The sequence below is a fragment of the Eptatretus burgeri genome, chromosome 4, assembly GCF_056783735.1.
Source record: "Eptatretus burgeri isolate ZD-2024b chromosome 4, Ebu_testis_v1, whole genome shotgun sequence".
In the NCBI taxonomy this organism is placed as follows: Eukaryota; Metazoa; Chordata; class Myxini; order Myxiniformes; family Myxinidae; genus Eptatretus; species Eptatretus burgeri.
Genome location: NC_140964.1, coordinates 104,297,784 through 104,316,990, shown reverse-complemented (window position 1 = coordinate 104,316,990; position 19,207 = coordinate 104,297,784). Strand labels below are relative to the sequence as shown.

The 19,207-nt window shown below is 42.5% G+C and overlaps 2 protein-coding genes across 9 annotated transcripts in view; one reads left to right on the top strand and one right to left on the bottom strand.

The window, feature by feature from the left end:
* Positions 1 to 19,207, bottom strand: part of LOC147028810 (zinc fingers and homeoboxes protein 1-like) — a 122,817-nt gene that overhangs the window by 10,679 nt on the left and 92,931 nt on the right. The window lies entirely within an intron of this gene.
* Positions 17,560 to 19,207, top strand: part of LOC147028811 (uncharacterized) — an 18,558-nt gene continuing 16,910 nt past the window's right edge. The window contains exon 1 of the mRNA XM_085880269.1: positions 17,560 to 17,622. Coding sequence (XP_085736395.1) covers positions 17,560 to 17,622 — 63 coding nt within the window. The remainder of the gene's footprint in view (positions 17,623 to 19,207) is intronic.

Below are 19,207 nucleotides of genomic sequence, written 5' to 3'. Positions count from 1 at the left end.
ACACCGCCCGGACACGTCCAGAGACAAACTCCCGTCTGGACATAAACACCACCCAGACACAAACTCCCGTCCGGACATAAACACCACCCGGACATGCACAGAGATTACCGCAGTCCGGAAACAAACACCGCTCAGAGACAAACACCGCCTGGAGATGAACACAGCCCAGAGATAAACTCCCGTTCGGACATAAACACTGCCCAGACACATCCGGAAACAAACTCCCATCTGGACATAAACACCGCCCGGACACCTCCAGAGACTAACTCCTGTCTGAACAGAAACACCGCCCAGACACGCCGAAGACAAAATCCTGTCCGGACACGTCCGGAGACAAATTCCTGTCCAGACATAAAGACCACCCAAAGCTAAGCTGTCAGGAGACAAATACTGCTCGGACACATCTGGAGACAAACAGACACTGTTCAGAGACAAACTCCATCCAGAGAGAAAATGTTGTGTTTTATCAACAAACACACACACACACACACACACACACACACACACACACACACACACACACACACACACACACACACACACACACACACACACACACACACACACACACACACACACACACACATACACACCTTAGTCAATATCAGAAATTATTCATGAAATGGCAGATTGGAGTCGGTGTGATGACTGCCCACAGTACGTACTGTATATAACCGGAAAACCTTGAGTAGCTCTCGCCCTTGTTTTGGGGGAATTTCAATGAACAAATTAAAAAAACAACGTTGCATTTTAGGCATTTCAGGTAGATGTGCATAAACATTCATCTTGATAAACAGCTGCCAATCGTCATGTAGTGGGTGGGAAAAAATTTGGCTCTGTAATGCAGAAAATACGTTAATGCGGCAAACAGCAAGGAAATCGGGTGTTATGAAATTTATTTTGCTTTGAAACTCACAAAGAGAAACCATATAACTTTTGTAAATCATGTACCTCGACCTTGTAGCAACTGCCGACTGTACATCCCGATGGGACATGAACTGTACTAGTGGGGCAACATAGCATAACAATTGTGCATTTTGTGAGGAAAGCACCAAATTTGGCACAATTGCACAATTGTTATGCTATTGTTACGAATTCTCGCCTGCCGGCGTGCGGACAGCCGCTTTAGCCAATGGCGGCCGTCTCTCCCACCGAACGGACAATTCAGTCGCGACTTTCCGGAACAACGCCGAAAACCAGTCACGGGTGTGCTCCAAGCGCACACCATGGCCTTCTCAATATTCTACCGGCGCGTGACAGGGTCAATCGCCGAATTGTTGATATACCTAATTATTCGCGCGGGCAGCCAACCGAGAGACCGTACCTCAGCGAGGTCTGGTTGGACACGAACCGCTTAAGCGGTTCGTTCCGTTCTGGGATAACCGAGCTGGGTATTATCGCAAGACCTCGCTGGACCCGATTCTTTTATCGGCTATCATAAAACCCGCTATTATTCCGAAGGAAAGATAGCAGTTCAATTGGGGAAAAGGACACAACGAACGGGTGACATTTAAACAAGCACATTTATTATTTACACGTATACAATCAATCATGCAATGCATTGGCGGGAAGGGACAAGACGCGAGCAAGACAAAGCACTACCAACCTTCTATTTATTTATTATTCACAAGCACTTAACAACAGTTCTACTCGTGGACATGGCGCCACAACATTCACACAAATAAACAAGGAAAGACCCCCTCAAAGACAAGGGGGTCAGACTGGACCCGTAGGCCTTTATTACGTGGAGCTTGGCGGACCGAAGGAGTTCCACGAGACCATTGTCCATCGTCAGGCACCGACTTCATCGCACTCTCGCGCACAAACTTCCCCGTGCCACGACGCTCACACACCTCGACATGACACTCACACCGGGACATGCGGTTGCATGTTCACGCATGCCAACCACCATCTCCCTCACGTACAGCGCTCTCACACACGGCCGTTCATTCACGCATGCCCTTTCACTCGCACACATGGTTCCACTCACACACGGCCTTTCACTTGCACAGGGGGTTTCACTCACACATACCTTTTCACTCACGCTCGCCATTTCACTCGCACACGCTGTCTCTTCCACACACAGCGCTTCATCCACACACGGTGTTTCATCCACACACGGTGCTTCATCCACACGCAGTGTGCTGGGAGGCACACACTTTGGCTTACTCGCAACCTCGCACACCATTTTACTCACACACGCGGTTCCTTTCACACACCGCCTTTACCCACGCTATGCGAGTTTCAGAACACATTTCACCATACTCATGAACACACACACCGGGACATTTACAATGGGGATTTGCGCTACAAGGGGTTCCGGGGCCTTCACAACGCCCAAGCTTCGCGTGCACCCGTCAACAGCACTCGCCCCCTCCAACTCGCAAAGCTCGACCGGACCCACCTGGTCGAGATCCGCTTAAATGGGGAATATTCCCTCCCCTCGTTCCATAAGGAGGCTATCCGGCTGCTTGCACCAGGTCACGACACATTCCCCGAGCTCCCCTTCATCGGCCCTCACTAACTCCACCTGTGTGTGCTCGTCTTTCACCCCGTCTTTATCGTGAAGTCTCTCCTCTATCGTTTCTATCTACTCCCACGTCTCTGCTATTTCTTTTAATTCCTGCGTCTCCCTTCGTGTCTCTGCCAATACTTCTATTTCCTTCTTTGTCTCTGTTATCATTTCAGTTTTCTCCTTTATTATCTCCCTCGTCTCCACGTGTCTCTTGCACGTCTCAGTCACCCCTTTTAATTTTTCCCTCTCCGTCACCGTCACTTTCTCTGCCGTTACGAGTCACGTCCAACACATCTCCCGAATTATTTTGTCCTCCCCCGCTTCCATCGCGGGCCGGACAGCCGTTGCACTCCCTCTCGTTGGTTCGGAGGCTCCGCCACGTGGCGCCGCCATTTTGCACTCCACCGTCCGCGCTTCGTTGCACACAATTGCGATTATGCCCGCCTGCAGGCCTCACCCCATGCTCTGCATCTCACCCCGCAGTTGTTTCATTTCGTTTTTCACCTCGTTTTTCATTTGCTGCGCATTCGTATCCATTTTATTATTCATGACATCCATTTTGTTTTGCATTTCCTTTGCGTTTCCATCCATTTTGTTTTGTATATTTGTATCCATTCTTCCCATCAACGCCTCGAACATGTCTCTTACGTCAAATAACCACGTGGCAGTCGGTTCGCCATTATCGGGTGCCGATCCGCCGGGGACTGGGGAGGGATTTTGACGGAGGAGGGAGGGGGGGGTGTCGAAAGCCGCGGCCACCGCTGCTGCGCCCATTTCAGACTCTGGGGTTGTTTGTGGGGGAAATTTATCCTGCATGTTTATGGGAATGTCCTGCACGGGGATTTCGCCCTGAGCCATAGATTCTATCATCTCTAAATCCATTACCCCCTGCTCCCGTTCGCCTTGAACCGCCATTTTGCTTATTGGAAATAAATTTAAACAGCTCGGAATTTAATGGAACCGGAGGGTCGCCTCGCACACCCTTGATCCGGTTCCGTTAATTTTGTTAGAGGCGGGAGAGTTTGTTTCCCGCTCCTCAACACCAGTGTTACGGATTCTCGCCCGCCGGCGTGCGGACAGCCACTTTAGCCAATGGCGGCCGTCTCGCCCACCGAACGGACAATTCAGTCTCGAATTTCCGGAACAACGCCGAAAACCAGTCACGGGTGTGCTCCAAGTGCACACCATGGCCTAGTCAATATTCTACCCACGCACGACAGGGTCAATCGCCGAATTGTTGATATACCTAATTATTCGCGTGGGCAACCTACCAAGAGACCGCACCTCAGCAAGGTCTGCGTGGACACGAACCGCTTTAGCGGTTCGTTCCGTTCTGGGATAACCGAGCGGGGTATCATCGCGACACCTCGCTGGACCTGATTCTTTTAATCGGCTATCAAAAAGCCCGCTATTATTCCGAAGGCAAGATAGCAGTTCAATTGGGGAAAAAGGACACAATGAACGGGTGACATTTAAACAAGCACATTTATTATTTACACGTATACAATCAATCATGTAATGAATTGGCGGGATAGGGACAAGACGTGAGCAAGACAAAGCACTACAACCGTCTATTTATTTATTATTCACAAGCACTTAACAACAGTTCTACTCGTGGACATGGCGCCACAACATTCACACAAATAAACAAGGAAAGACCCCCTCAAAGACAAGGGGGTCAGACTGGACCCGTAGGCCTTTATTACTTGGAGCTTGGCGGACCGAAGGAGTTCCACGAGACCGTTGCAGGTTACCTCCACCCTCGTGGTGCCTCGATGGGGCGACCCGCGATGTCCCGTCCCCACGGCAGCTAGCGTAGCCGCGGTTGAGCCCAGGCCTTGCCAAGCGGCCGGGTGATTCGGGCCTCAGCCGGCGACGTGCTGAGAGGAACGAACGGGTTTTGATGCTCTTCCAAAGTTGATGCTCTTTGTAAGAACCCTCCTCAGTTCCTCAGCGATGCTCGGACTGTCCCGAAGCCCGATCAGCGCTGGCTGGCGAGCTCTCTCCGGCTCTCTCCGCACGAACGCGCAGGTCTGCGCGGCACAGCAGGTTTGGCCACACTCTCAGCTCGCGTGTCCTCCGCTCTCCTGGACTTCTCCCCCCGACTGTGTTCTCCAGACTTCACCGACTGACTCCACCGACTGACGACTGGCGCTCCGCTCAGCCTTTTATAGGGCTCGAGAGACGAGATCCGACCTCCGCTCTCTCCCACAGGCCCCACCCCTTTCTCTCTTTTGATCCGAATTCCGAGGCAAAGCTTCCACAGAGCGGACGTGCGCGAGATCACTAGACTTGCTCGGTGAGCGGACGTGCGCGAGATCACCAGACTTGCTCGGTGAGCAAACCCCCACGTGTGCCTGCAGCGATGCTGTTCGCTGGGTACTCGCCGTGGCTGGCGCAAAGATGGCGGCGTTTGTGGAGATGAAGGTGAGGCGATGTTATTTGGGTTGGTCTATTGGGGAAGATGCGGTCTTGGAGATGGTGGGGAGATGTCGCCGTTATGAAGGCGGTGTGGAGAAGGTGGTTGGTGGTTGACGTGGTGGTTGGTGGGGGGCATGGAGAAGGTGGTTGGTGGTTGGCATGGTGGTTGGTGGGTGGCGTGGAGAAGGTTGTAGGTGGTTGGCGTGGTGGAGAAGGTGGTTGGCATGGTGGAGAAGGTGGTTGGTGGTTGGCATTGTGGTTGGTCCAAAATAACGATAGTAAAGACAAGTATGAAGACGATGGTTCACGAGCGGTATTTGACGATGTAGATTGTTTCAGAAGTCAAGGATGAGACAATGTGATAATGTTTGACAAAGTTATAAAAATGATCAACATGATGTGGTACGAGTGACAGGTTATTAGCTGCAAAATTTCGAAAACCCGGTTTCGTTCAACAACTTTAAAAATTTGACCTTTACATAACCTTTAAAGGTTCCAAAACAATGTTGTGGACATTAAAATAAGGAAACAGGATACGTGCTATAGCTTAATGGAGTTAGTTCGTCGAAGAAGGTCGAAAACCCGGTTCGATTCCCACAACTTTGAAAATTTGACCTTTGTGAACTTTAAAGGTCAAAGGTCAAGGATTATGACCTTTGGTGCAAAACTTCCTCTGGAACATTCCAGGAACAATATAACGTCATATAGGCTATATGGCATTTCACACTCCTCGGATTATCCATACTTTGATGAAATCAGCGTAAAAACAAACTTGAAGAGGGTGCCATGGGCAAGGGGGGCGCCACTGATGTTTTGTTATCAGCAGATGTATTTGAAGCATTCAGGAATGTCTGTCAGAATACGAATTCGTATAGATAAGACCCTGTTCATTATTATGCAGCTCCTTGTCTTGCTTAGAGTGCGATGCTAAAGATGACTAAACGACCTCTCAAATTATTTTCTGATGTAGATATGTTGTTGATGATAGAAAAGGTAAAAGAGGAGGAATATCACAAGTCTGTTCAAAAAGATATGCTAAAGCAAACAAATATCTGATTATGATGCTTCAAAAGATGGTTCTTATTTGATGTATTATGATGCTAACAATCCCTCTAGATGGGTAATGTCTTACGCTCTACCATAAGGAGGCTTCAAATAGGTACAGGAGAAGAATTATGAACGAATATTAAAAAAAAATCATTATCTCTACCCAGAAAGCATTTGATGAAGCAAAAGTTTGATATTACTTTGAAATGGATTTAAAATATCCTGAAGAACTCCACAATGCCCACAAAGACTTACCATATGCTCCCGATAAAGAAAAACCAAGAAAGCAATGGCTCAGCGATTATCAACAATCATTTCTTACTAGCTCTTCTCGAGCATGGACACCAACAGAAAAGCTTTCAACTACATTATATGATCAAGCTAATTATGGATTAGATCAAAAAAATCTGAGGCAATCTCTATCAGCTGGATTGAGAATAAAGATAATTTAGAGAGTTCTAAAGTTTAATCAGTCATTGGTTAAAAAAAAAAAAAAAAAAAAACAATCGACTTCAAAACTCAGATGCGAACAGTTGCTTTGAACAACTTCAAGAAAGACTTCTATAAATTAATGAGTACTGCTGTATTTGGCAAGATGATGGAAAAATGTAAGAAACAGACAAAACATAAGACTTACTACATCTTGGAAACAAGCATCCAAATTAATTAAGTGACCCAACTTTAAACGAGTAAAGACATTCTCTGAGAACTTTTATGCTATTCATTTGGAGAAGGAAAGCAATGTGATAGATAAACCGACTTATGTAGGAACATAAAAGTTATTGACTTATCCAAGTTGTTGATGTCTGACTATTGCCACAACAGCTTAAAAAAAAGCTATTATGAAAGACATAAATATTTATGACACAAGCAACTATGAAAGAGATAATAGACTATTTTCTACCAAAAAACCAAAAAGTCAGTGGAAAATGTTAAGACGAGTTGGGGGGGGGGGCAGATAATGAGTGAATTTGTAGGATCAAGGGCAGTCTTATACTTACAAGTGTGGTGGTTCTAAAAGTCATAAAAAGTTGAAAGGGATAAAGAAGAATGTAATCAGACATGATAAATTGTTTAGTTCAAGGAAAGAAGAGCAGAGAAAGATGAATAGTATTAGAAGTTATAAGCATCAGATATATTCAGTATATAAAATATACTAACAGTATATAAGAAAACATTGCGAGTATTTGATGCTAAGATATATATATATATATATATATATATATATATATATATATATATATATATATATATATATATATATATATATGGAATTAATACTTTACCATATGGATACAAGTGTTAATAAAGAATTTATAATACAAGTTTTCTTCCTTAATAAATAAGCCATTACACATCTGAAGATTTGGATGAATTTGCTGGTGAGGAACTTGGTCCAGAAGACAGCTATGATACTGACACTTATGTTCAAATGTTAGTTATGAAAGTAGTTTAATCGATGATGGAGATGCTGATAATGGTGAATACCCTGATGATGATGATTGTGAAGCATATAAATAAGTTGATTCGAAAATATGATTTATTGGAGGATGAAATAAGTTTTAAAGAAATCATACTATATAAATTAACAACACGCTAAATCCAAGTGATATACAAGATTCTGAAACTTTATGTTTTGAGGAACTCGAAGGAGTCTGCTGAGTTGTGAGCTGTTAGGATTAGCTGTCAAATCAATTTGTGAGCTGTCCAATGTGCTCACAGGTAGGATTAAACACAGAGTTAGAAGCTTATAAACAGTATATATTCTGTGATTGTATTCTCATTACTCACCTCAAAAATATATAAAGCATCATAATTATTTCAAAATTACACCCAAAATGAATTACCTTACAAGATTGATAAAATAAATGAATATAAAGTATGAGGATGATAATACACCTTTCCTAACAATGGAAGAGATTGATAAAATTAGGTTGATGTTCCACAGATTCATGATATATATGTATATATATATATATATATATATATATATATATATATATATATATATATATATATATATATATATATATACATATACATATACATATACATATTATTCACGACTGTCTTTTTAGAGAAAACATCAACAAAAGATATTATATAAATAAAATAATTGATTATTCAGAAATCAAACCTGAACTTCGGATAAACTATAGAGTTTCAAATAAACTTATTTATTTTCAATATATAAATGAATGATTTTTTACCTGTCTGGGAAAGTAAGATAAAATTTAACAACCATGAAAATATACCAAATTCATAAAGATGTGTCATAGTTGGTTCAAGCAGATGTGGAAAAATTTGTTTACTCTTAAAGATGCTCCTTACTCCAACCTTTTTGGATTATGAGAAGTTAATAATTTTCACAAAGTCAAATTTTCAACCCGAGTATCAATTGCTCTCAAGGTTTTGATGCAGGTATTCAAAAATAAGACATTATCAGTTTATTTAAACTTCAAAACAAACTAAATGATTATAACAATGAAGATACAATACAACTATTTTGTTATCCTCAAAAATGGAAAAACAAAACCACTCCTTTAGTAACTTGTACTCTTTGTGATAATACGGATGATATTCCTTCACCCCAAGATTTGGATAAATCAAAAAAGAACCTTATTATATAGTTGATGATTGTGTAAATGAGAGAAACCAAATGGTTATGGATAGCGCTATACAAGAGGGAGACATTCTTCTTGTAATTGCATTTATCTTAGCCAATCATACTTTCAAGTCCTTCATCGCTCAATAAGAAATAATGCCAATACTTTTATTTTATTCAAGCTAAATTCAATTGATACAAATAATTTTTTGAGAGACATTGTTCAACATTATGAAAAAGGGAATTTGATGATTATATGAAACACACAACTGGAAAATAAAAATATATTGTAATCAAGCAAGGATGAGATTCTAAAGGATATTTTAAAATAAAAAAAATGCAAAAAATAGAAGCAAATGAAAGAGCTAGAAGGTCTAAGGAACATCCGAGCCGTATCCCTGGACATATCACGTGCTTTTGACACAGTCTGGCACCCTGCACTACTCACCAAACTCTCTTCCCATGGTATTCAAGGCCATCTCCACTCATGGCTCGCAGACTTCCTCTCCTGTCGCAGTAAGCGTGTGGCCTAAATGGAGTTCTTTCATCCCCTCTTCCTGTGCAGGCTGGAGTTCCTCAAGGTAGCGTTCTGGGCTCTGTTCTTTTTCTGGTTTTCATCAATGATCTCTCCGACTTTCTGGAAAATTCTCTATTTCTCTTTGCCGACGACTCCACCCTCTGCCGTACCATCTGTCATCCCTCAGACAGGCAAGCAGCAGCTTCTTCGCTCACTGCAGATCTGGATAAAATCACAAACTGGTCCAACACGTGGAACATGTCTTTCAATCCAGACAAATCTCACACTCTCACTATCTTCTTCTTCTTCTTCTTTCGGCTGCTCCCGTTAGGGGTCGCCACAGCGGATCATCCGTATGATCCGCATAGTGATTTGGCACATGTTTTACGCCGGATGCCCTTCCTGACGCAACCCTGGTCACCTCTTACGAGGCAGGGATATGGTACACCTATTTTAACCGGGATATACACCGGCCCAGTATACTGGTACTCATTTCGCCGACCTCGGAAGGATGACAGGCTGAGTCAACCCCCTGGTGTATTAATTCAGTGGCCCAACGGGGCTTGAACTCAGGACCTTTTGGATCCCAAGCCGCTGCCCTAACCACTGCGCCAACACCAGGCAACAACAACAAATCTCACACTCTCACTATGTCTCTTTGAAAGGTCCGTTTAGAAAACCCCCCCATCCACTTTCTCAACAATCCTCTGCAAGAAGTCTTTTCTTTCAAGCTTCTGGGTCTCACTATCTGCCATGACCTTTCCTGGGAAAGTCACATTTCCAACCTCGCCTCAAAAGCCAGTCGCCGACTGGGAATCCTCCGTCGTGCAAAGTCCTTCCTCGGCCCTCTTGAGCTCCTGAGCACTTACAAAGCTTTTGTCCGTAGCCTGATGGAGTACTGCTCTTCCCTCAGGGCTGGTGCTCCTGCCTCACACCTTTCTCGGCTTCACGCTGTCGAAACCAGGGCATTTAGGATCATCGGCATCTCCCGCAATGAAGCTGAGTCTTTGGGCCTCTCACTCAATCACTGCAGGTTGGTCGGTGGTCTTTCTGTCTTCTACCGACTCCTCTCCAGCCTTGCCCCCCCTGTTCTCTCTGCGATTTGTCCCCACCACATTTCCACAGGGCGCTCAAGGTCCGCCAACAACCCCCTTCTGGTAAAACTACCAAAATCACGAATCACTGCTCATCTTCACTCTTTCATTCCTCTTTTTTCCCGCCTTTGGAATAAACTTTCTCACTCTATTCTTTCCCATTCTTCCCTCCAGGCTTTCAAAACAGCTCTTCACCACCACCTCTTATCATCCCCCATCCAAATCCTCGATCTTTTCTACCCCCGATAATCCACCCAAGCCCACTTCCTTCAATTCCCCTGCTTTCCTTCCTGAAAGTCCCTGTAATGTCCATCTTCTCTTCGCCATGCTCCCCATCCCATCCCCATCCCTCTCCCTTCCACAGTTCACCTAATGTGTCTGTTCTCCACTGTTTTTTCCCTTCCACTCCCGCCCCTCTTGTCTCATGCCTCCTTGCTGTGAGTTGTGTGCTAGCTCTCATACGAGCCTCGACAAGGTATACAAAAAAAAAATCAGAAGTTAGTTTCAAAAGTTGTAAAGCAACAGGAAAATATAAAGAATAAACAGAGACAAAAACTAACGGGAAAAGAAGCGGATGAACGAAAACAAGGGGGAAAAAAATTTCAATCGCTTTTAAAAACTCCTCAACAAAAGATAGAAGCTCTTGTTTCTACAACGATAGAATATGCTCCAAAAAACTTCAAATGCTAAAAGATTTTAGTCAAATAACACAGCAAGAACAAGAATATATAATAATTAGAATATGATGATGAAGGATTATTCCAAGAACTGGGAAAGGTAAATCAATCTCATGATTATGTTGTGAAGGCTATTCAGAACAATGAATATTCAAGATTCAAAAACAATAGCTGGCTTCTTACCAACAGAAGAATCAGCCCAGTTCTATCGAGTTAATGCAGAGGTATTGATATTTAATGATGAATTGATGTTCTTGAGTTCTGCTCGACTGAGCGTGAAACTAACTCCCAGATTTATGTTTCTTCTATCAAAAGATGGTCTCCAAGGTTCAAGTTATTTTGATGAACTGTTGAACAGAGAAAATGATGAAGATAGAGTATATATTGATTTACTAGACTCACTTGATTATGGAGTTTCTGCTTCTGGTAAAAGTAAGAAGAATAAGGAGAAACATATTGTTACGGATCTGGAAACCATTTGCATTCAACATACAGATGTCCCAAAAGTCAGTTATGTCATTAAGTATGTGTATAGTCAGATCCCCTTTCTTTTGTCTAGTGGGAGAATCAAAGGCGTGCGTTGCGATTTCTTTTAGTTAGGTTGTTACATATAACAAGCCATCTAACAACCATCCTATCTGCATGACACCTCGGCCCATCACGATCCACCGCCAACCGGCTGCCTTCTCGCACCCTGACGTGCCGAGGCGGGATTTCGCGGTTCCAGTTTCTCGGCTTCCACAAACGTTGTAACTCTTTCACGACGACCTTTGCAACATTGATACTGTTGCTCGACAAGTATGAACCCACGTGGAAGAGTGGGAGGGGTTTCTCTACAGGGGCCGAAACCCCGCCCAGAAAGAGCAAACCCATAGGAGCCTGTCCAATCAGGGCAGGGAGTGACGTCTGTTCGAGCGAGCCCTGCCCTGTTGAGGGAGGTCCATAAATTCCCAAGGACTCTCTGAGGCAGGGGTTTGCTACGAAGGTTGTTCTGAGGTTTTTGACAGGGTTGTGGTGGTTGAGAGTCGAGTGAGTTAGAAGGGTCTTGGAAGAAGTTCTCCACGGGTTTCTGACATGATTTTGGATAGGGCTCTGAGGGTTGTTGTTGAGCGTGCAGTTCTTTTGAAGTGGAGGGTTGAGCAGAAGGTCGTGAAGGCGGCGAATGTGTCTCTGCTGGCCCTCTACAAGGAAAGGAAAGAGCGACCCTGACCCCCCTCAGGGGACCCCGCTATTCACCACCCGAGCTCCGCCCCGAACTAGGAGTCCCACACGTGCAACTGGGGACCAAACCAACGACCATTGTCAGGTGCCGCACCACGGTGCACCCTCTTCCTCCGACGGTCAGATACCCAGCTGGACTCTGACCCCCAGCTCGTCTCTGTCGTCGGCTACGAGGGTCCAATAAAGAACTCTGGGTTTATTTTCATTTGTGTGTGTGTCTGCGTGTGGGCCTGTCTTGTAAGTAGAACTGAATAAGTGTTTTTGGATCATTGTAAATATTTCTTGTATATTTGCGATAAGTCTTGCCTTGTGTCTTTTTCTTTTTATTATAAATAAACAATTGTAGAAATGTCCCCAGTTCGTTTCCGTCCTTTCTTGAATTGGTCCAGCATGGTTCGGATCTGAGTTTAGGCAGGGTTTTATCCCTGGTAATCAGACAATTGTTGCCGGGACGTCCTGGGCAGGCCCGCTCGACTGCATCCGAGCCAGAAAGGTGGGTGGCAGAGTGGTAGTCGGTAGGTGTAATTTTACCGCTACTGGTAGAGTGAATCCGGTTTGGCCAGGCGTTCCGAGGGCGTGGATCCCTGGTAGCCGAGACCACGTGGTTACTTAGGTACATTGGATCTAGACAAAATAACCCTACGCCACGCGGTCGAGATATTGGCGTTTCACAGTCGGTTAAACGACCCGCCGGCACGGGAAGTTATCCGAGCGATGGCCTACAATTCCGGGGAGTTAGGTGGGAGACGACGCAACCTCCCCCACCTAGTGGTCGTTCTCACCACCGACCCCCGGCCCACAACAATATCATATATGCTTTAAGTAAGCTTGGTTCAGGTATATCTTCGCAACATGTTAGCTTTCTTCCAAATGACCCATCACAATCGGTGAATAGACTGTTTGGAAGCAAGATGGCTAGAAACAATTGTTTTAATGAAGCATCAGCCATTTTATACCAGTTAATGAAGATGAAATCAATTAATAAATGTAAATAAAGACATTTTAACCCATATTAAATAAGATGGGAAGCACAATCCTTAGTTTGAATTTCACGACGAGTGATCACACGGCTTCATTCCCCTCTCCACAACTTGACCCCACAAAAGAATATGAAGCATCTTTAACGTCGATGGAAACTTATAATACCCTGTTTAATATCACAGAGAAAAATGATAAGTTTCGTTATCACCCAGGAAGCGGACACAAAACTATAACAATTTCACCCGGAGCAAACGAGATTTCCCAAATAACTTCTGAAATTGCTCGCCTTATGAAAGAACAGGGTGATGAACCAAAAATATTGTTATAGGTATTCAAAAACACACTTCAAAATCAACTATTAAACTTAAAGATAATTACAAAGTGGATTTCACAATTGATAATTCCTTTTGAGAGTTATTGGGTTTCTCCTCAACAAAGATTGAAAGTAATAGAATGTTTTACAGTGATTATGTCATTCAAATATCCTCAGGTATAAATTCGATATTCACTGTGATTTGATTGATGGTGTTTATAACGATGGAATAAGAACAAATACAATATTTTTATTCAGTGCATTCTCCACTCCAATTGGCTATAAATTCAATATGGAACCGAAAAGTCTTGTATACCTACCTCCATACCATATACAGAGTCAATTTTAGGATAACCGATCAAGATTATCATATTATTTCCTTCAATGGAGAAATTATATCCATCAGGATTCAACTTCGTGAAGTTTTCCAAGAAAATAAATACAATGATTATTGTAAGGAAACACGAGTTGGGAAAATATAAATTTAATTAATAAATATGGAGATGAGATGTTCCTTTCGCCATACTATAAGGGTGAAGGTATGTATCTTGGTAGAGGATACTATAAACCTAAAAGACAATGGGGGTGTAGGACATTGATATAGAAATAAAGGAGATGGGATTATTGATTATCTAATGGGTAAAGGTTGAACAATTCTAAAAGATAAAGACCTAATCGGCTCAACCGCTTCTGCTGTGGGAAATGTAACGGGTGCTAAAAAAATTATAAAAGATGCTCAAAAGGAATCCCATAAATTACAAGCAATCAAAGGAATTAAGAAAGGCAAAACTCAATTGTCTCCCCAAGAAAGAAAGAAAATAATCCAGAAATTAGGGTCCGGGTTTCAAAAGTTAAATTTTTTAAACTAAATAAATACAAGTATGGAAGCAATTGATAGTAACTATGATTTGCATGAGACCATCATCTCAAACTCCACTAAAAAGGAAGACTGCTTCAAGGTAAATGCCATAACAGGAACAGACTGGAATACAAACGGAACAAAAAGTTTTAAAACAAATTATCAACAAACTTACTTGAATCTCGTTGATAGTTTCTTGTGTAAATTTACATTCACTAAGACTGTGAATAACAAACGCCACACTCGGAAATTATTTCTTCTGGAAAATGTTTGATAGTGTTTGTTTGTATATTGGAACACAAGAAGTGGAAGCAGTTGATTATGTCTCTGCTACATCTGAAATGATGAAATATATGCATTCTTCATATCGTGATAGAATGGGAAAGGGAGCTGTTGAAGGTTTTATTTCTGATACGGCAATGGGAACAAACGCAGACCCTGGTTATACTCAAAGGAAGGGAATGTATAATGATGATACAAAAGCAAAAAATAGTTTTACCGTGGCAGTTCCCCTTAAAAGTATGTTTGGATTTTGTGATTACGATAAAGTTCTGTTTGGACTTGAAATTAGATTTCAACTGCAAATAAATTAAAATGGAAATAGATTGCTTTTTGGTGTTGCCAGTGCTTTCGTTGCCCAGAATAAATTTATTGATGAAATGAGTTGGTATATTAGTGAATATACTCCGAACCAAAAGATGGAAGAGATATTGAATAGAAGACAACTCAAAGAAACCACAAAATGTATCACACCTAAAAAGAAGATTTCAACACGTTAAACTCAACCAAACGACTTCCACGTGTAATTTTGGTGTTCTGGAAGGAAAGCCACAATACCTATGGCTCATTTTTAAGAAAACAGATGGAGATACTGCGACTGAGAAGAATTATGCATTGAATGATAATGCCAAGGTGAAACAAATTCACATTTCTCTGGATGGAACATTTTATCCATGAGACAGATTGGAAATTGATTGGGATAAAATGATTATGCTGAAGCTTACAAGTCTTAACAAAAGGTGTGAAAAAGCAATGGTAATAAAGAAGCCATTTTGGAAATATTTGCGTTTGAAAAACTGCGTATGATCTCGGCAATTGACCGGAGTTCTCAAAAGGAAACTACAAAATCTAATGGAGTGGATACTTCCCTATACTTTGAAAGAGGAGAGAGTGAAGAAGTTGATACATCTTGTTTGCTTTTGAGAGAAACATAATTACAGATCAATATAGATAATGGTGTTATGATTAGTCTCACATAATTATTTGATAAATAAATGAGTAGGAAAGTGCCAACTGCAGTATGTGTTCATCAAATCAATCTTTATAAACTAAAATTATGCACACAAAATCAAAAGCCTTGAATGATTAGCATTAATACAATTCAGAGAAAGGGAGCTGTAACAATTGATGTTTTGCTGACAAGAGAACAGGTGAAAATCTTGAACAATACTGGCTCACTGAAAATTAAAATGTCAAAACTGATGTTGAAGAAATATTCAGTTAGGGAGACAAGTGGAGGATTTATTATATCCCTCCCTCTTTTATTGGCAGGACTTCGTACGGCGGAAGCTTTGACGATTGGTATTTCCACAGCGGTAAAAGCTGCTAATGAAAGGAATGCTCAACTCAGATGGAAAGATAGAACAAAGAGTTAGAGAAACAAATTAGTGGAAGTGGTGTAATTGTAGATTTTGCTGAAAACTTGAAAACCTTCATAAAGCAAGATTGTGAGGGAGATAAGTGGTTGGAGATATGCTTTCTTCTATCGCACAAGCTGGTGTAAAATTAACTAAAAGGGGGAAATGGATCATATCGTTCTCATAAATAAATGAGTACTGAGTGGTTTGAAGAATGTGGCAAGAATACATAATCAAATATAGAATTTGCCAAATGTTGTAAAAAAATTAAAAATAGATAACGTGTTTATTTGAATGAGAGATTAATTACCAAAGTTGTCTGGTAATATAAAGAATATTATTATGAATTTATAAGATAATCATGGGAATGGTTCTCATTGAGTTTGTATTTATAATAGTCGAGACAAATATTATTTTGACAGTTATGGTCTTCCACCACCAGTTGAAGTAATGAAATTCTTATGGAATGGTGTTTATCATACATTTCAAGTCCAAACTTCAATTCTAACTGTTGTGAACAATTATGTTTATACGTATTATTTTATCGCAAGAACAATCAGGATTTTTATGATATCATTATTAATCTAATATAAATGGCTCTACCTATTATAAATGGAACTAAGATGATTCTACCTTTGGTGTATCCCACGAACTGGATATTGGTTTGTCAAATTATTATATAAACGGGCAGGCTGAATGACAGAAATACAATATCACAAAAAATATTAATATTAAAAATGCTTTTAAGTTAACCTATTATTATCCAAGCCCTACATATTCAAATAACTTGGTGAGATCAAGTGATTTATCACAATATAATAATATATATATATATATATATGTATATATATATATATATATATATATATATATATATATATATATATATATATATATATATATATATATATATACACATACAGTAGACGCCACTTTATAAATCCACCATGGGACCACACCGTTTGGATTTATTAACCGGCTGGATTTATTAAGCAGAGAACCTATTTTCAGCCACCTACTGGATAGATAAGACAAAAAGCGAATGTCGTTAAACACTGCTTTATGTTACAAAAACATTGATTTATCAAACGGTGACAAGGGGATTGTTCAAAAGAATCGCTCCAAGGTCGCTTGCTTGGGAGGGAAGGTTTTGCGCAAATGTTCCTTTATTGAATCCGTCACGTGGCGGAAATCGGGATGGGCAAAACCTGAGAGCTGCAGTCCCCTGTCCAATTTGGCGAGTGCAGTCCGCATCTCTGCCGCTGTTGGCATCGGCTCGGGTTCGTCGTTGCTTTCTTCTTCCACTTCTTCAGCTATGGGCTCGGTGGCTTCGAGAATCTGACCGATGAGCTAGTCGGTCATTTCCTCTTCCGTAATTTCGCCTGTTCTCTCAATGTCGTCGTCGATGGTGATCCATTGATCGAACACTTCGGCTGTGAGCCCGGGTGACGGCGAGGGCAGTGGCTCTATTTCTGGCATTGGGTCTGGTTCTCCAACAAATCCTCCCTTTCGCCAACAGTTCCAAATCATTTCTGCCATAACTTTTTCACATGTAACAAACATCAAGCATCCCACCTCCTTCTCCTCCATGGATAGATCGTTCTTCTTTTTGCTTGTGGTCGCCATCTTGACTCGAACTCACAACCCAACTCGTGACTCTTAAAGTACAAAAATGCTGAGAGATAGAATTCAACCAACCGGCGCAAGCTTTCAACGCATACACGCTTCACCCGCTGTGACAACCGAAAAGTGAAAGCGTAGAGTGAGCTGGAAATCATTGCACAAGGCTGTAGTCAATGGGATTTCCACTGTGACACTGCACGTTAGGATTTTCCAGATCTCCTATAGTTAAACACACACCCCCACAGCAGCACATACTACATCAAGCTTAGGTTGAGACCGCGCATGTGCCAAGCAGGTGGATTTATTAAACGGCGGGCGGATTTATTATCCGGCGGATTTCTCTATGTAAAATTCCGTTCCAACTCATTTTGGTCACAATAAGCGGCTGGTTTTATAAAGCGGCATCTACTGTATATACATATTGTGACGTCCACGGGACTTGAACAGTCCCGCCAACGTAGAATGAGCCGAAACGATGGAGGCAGTTTATTGATTTATAACCCAAACATGGCGGTTCTAATCGCTCTACCGCAAACGGGACGAGGAAGGTGGCACGAGTCGCTTTTCACTGAGTTGATGATGTTTATTCGTTTTTACTATTACCAGAAATAACAAGACTCGGCAAGAAGAGGGATCTGGGGTGATTCAACGGGATGGTGTGGGATCGGGCGTGGGGAAAAACACAGACAATTCCAATGAATATGCAGTTCTCAATCCCTCTAAGGCGCCAAGCACACACACACACACACACACACACACACACACACACACACACACACACACACACACACACACACACACACACACACACACACACACACACACACACACACACACACACACACACACACCGTAGCTATTTCTGGTGGTCAGGCTGGACCGTGGTGTGGGCGCAACTGTCCCTGGATCGGCATCGGACGAGCTGGCCTTGCTCTTGTCAGGGGGGCAGGAGAAACCGTGGTGCTGTCGACCTCCTGGTCTTGGCCCAAGTCCGCTCACAGCCGCCAGGGAACCAGTTCTGGCACCAAGTTGCGAGCAGGAGAGGGAGGCAGGTCCGCCCGCCGTTCGACCCCGTACTCCGAGTCAGCAGAACCCCAGAGCCAACCAAGGTGAGGCACGAGGCTCAGCAAGGCTCCAAGACACGATCAAGAACACGATCGAATCAGCACAACAACAAGGATGCTCCCCGCGCAACAGCCTCCCCACCAAAAAAACACGATCTTTTGGTTGTAATCTTCTTCCTCTTCATTTTCGACCCCGAACAGAACCTTTTTATCCTCCTGTCCTCGTCACTTCCAATCGAGCCGTTTATTGGCCCACCGCCGTCGCCTTCTGCCAATCGTGATCACGGGGCGGAGCCATCCGCTGCACTGTCCTGTGACGTCACGGCCAATCTCCAGAGAATACCAAAAGGGGTTTACGCAGACACGCTTACCCTATCCCGTGTCCCTATCTAATTATGTGACAATTATCATTTCCCCCCCTTGAAGAAATGAACATTTACTCGACAACTTATCACCACTGAATTGCTACTTATTACATCGAGATCCTGGTAAACTCGAACAGCATGGCATACCTAATTAAACATCCTAATTACCCTTTGAATGCATACCCCCCCCTCAAACGTAACAATATATACACACATATACATATACATATATATGTATTCTTAAATATAATGGCTGTGTATTCCAAAG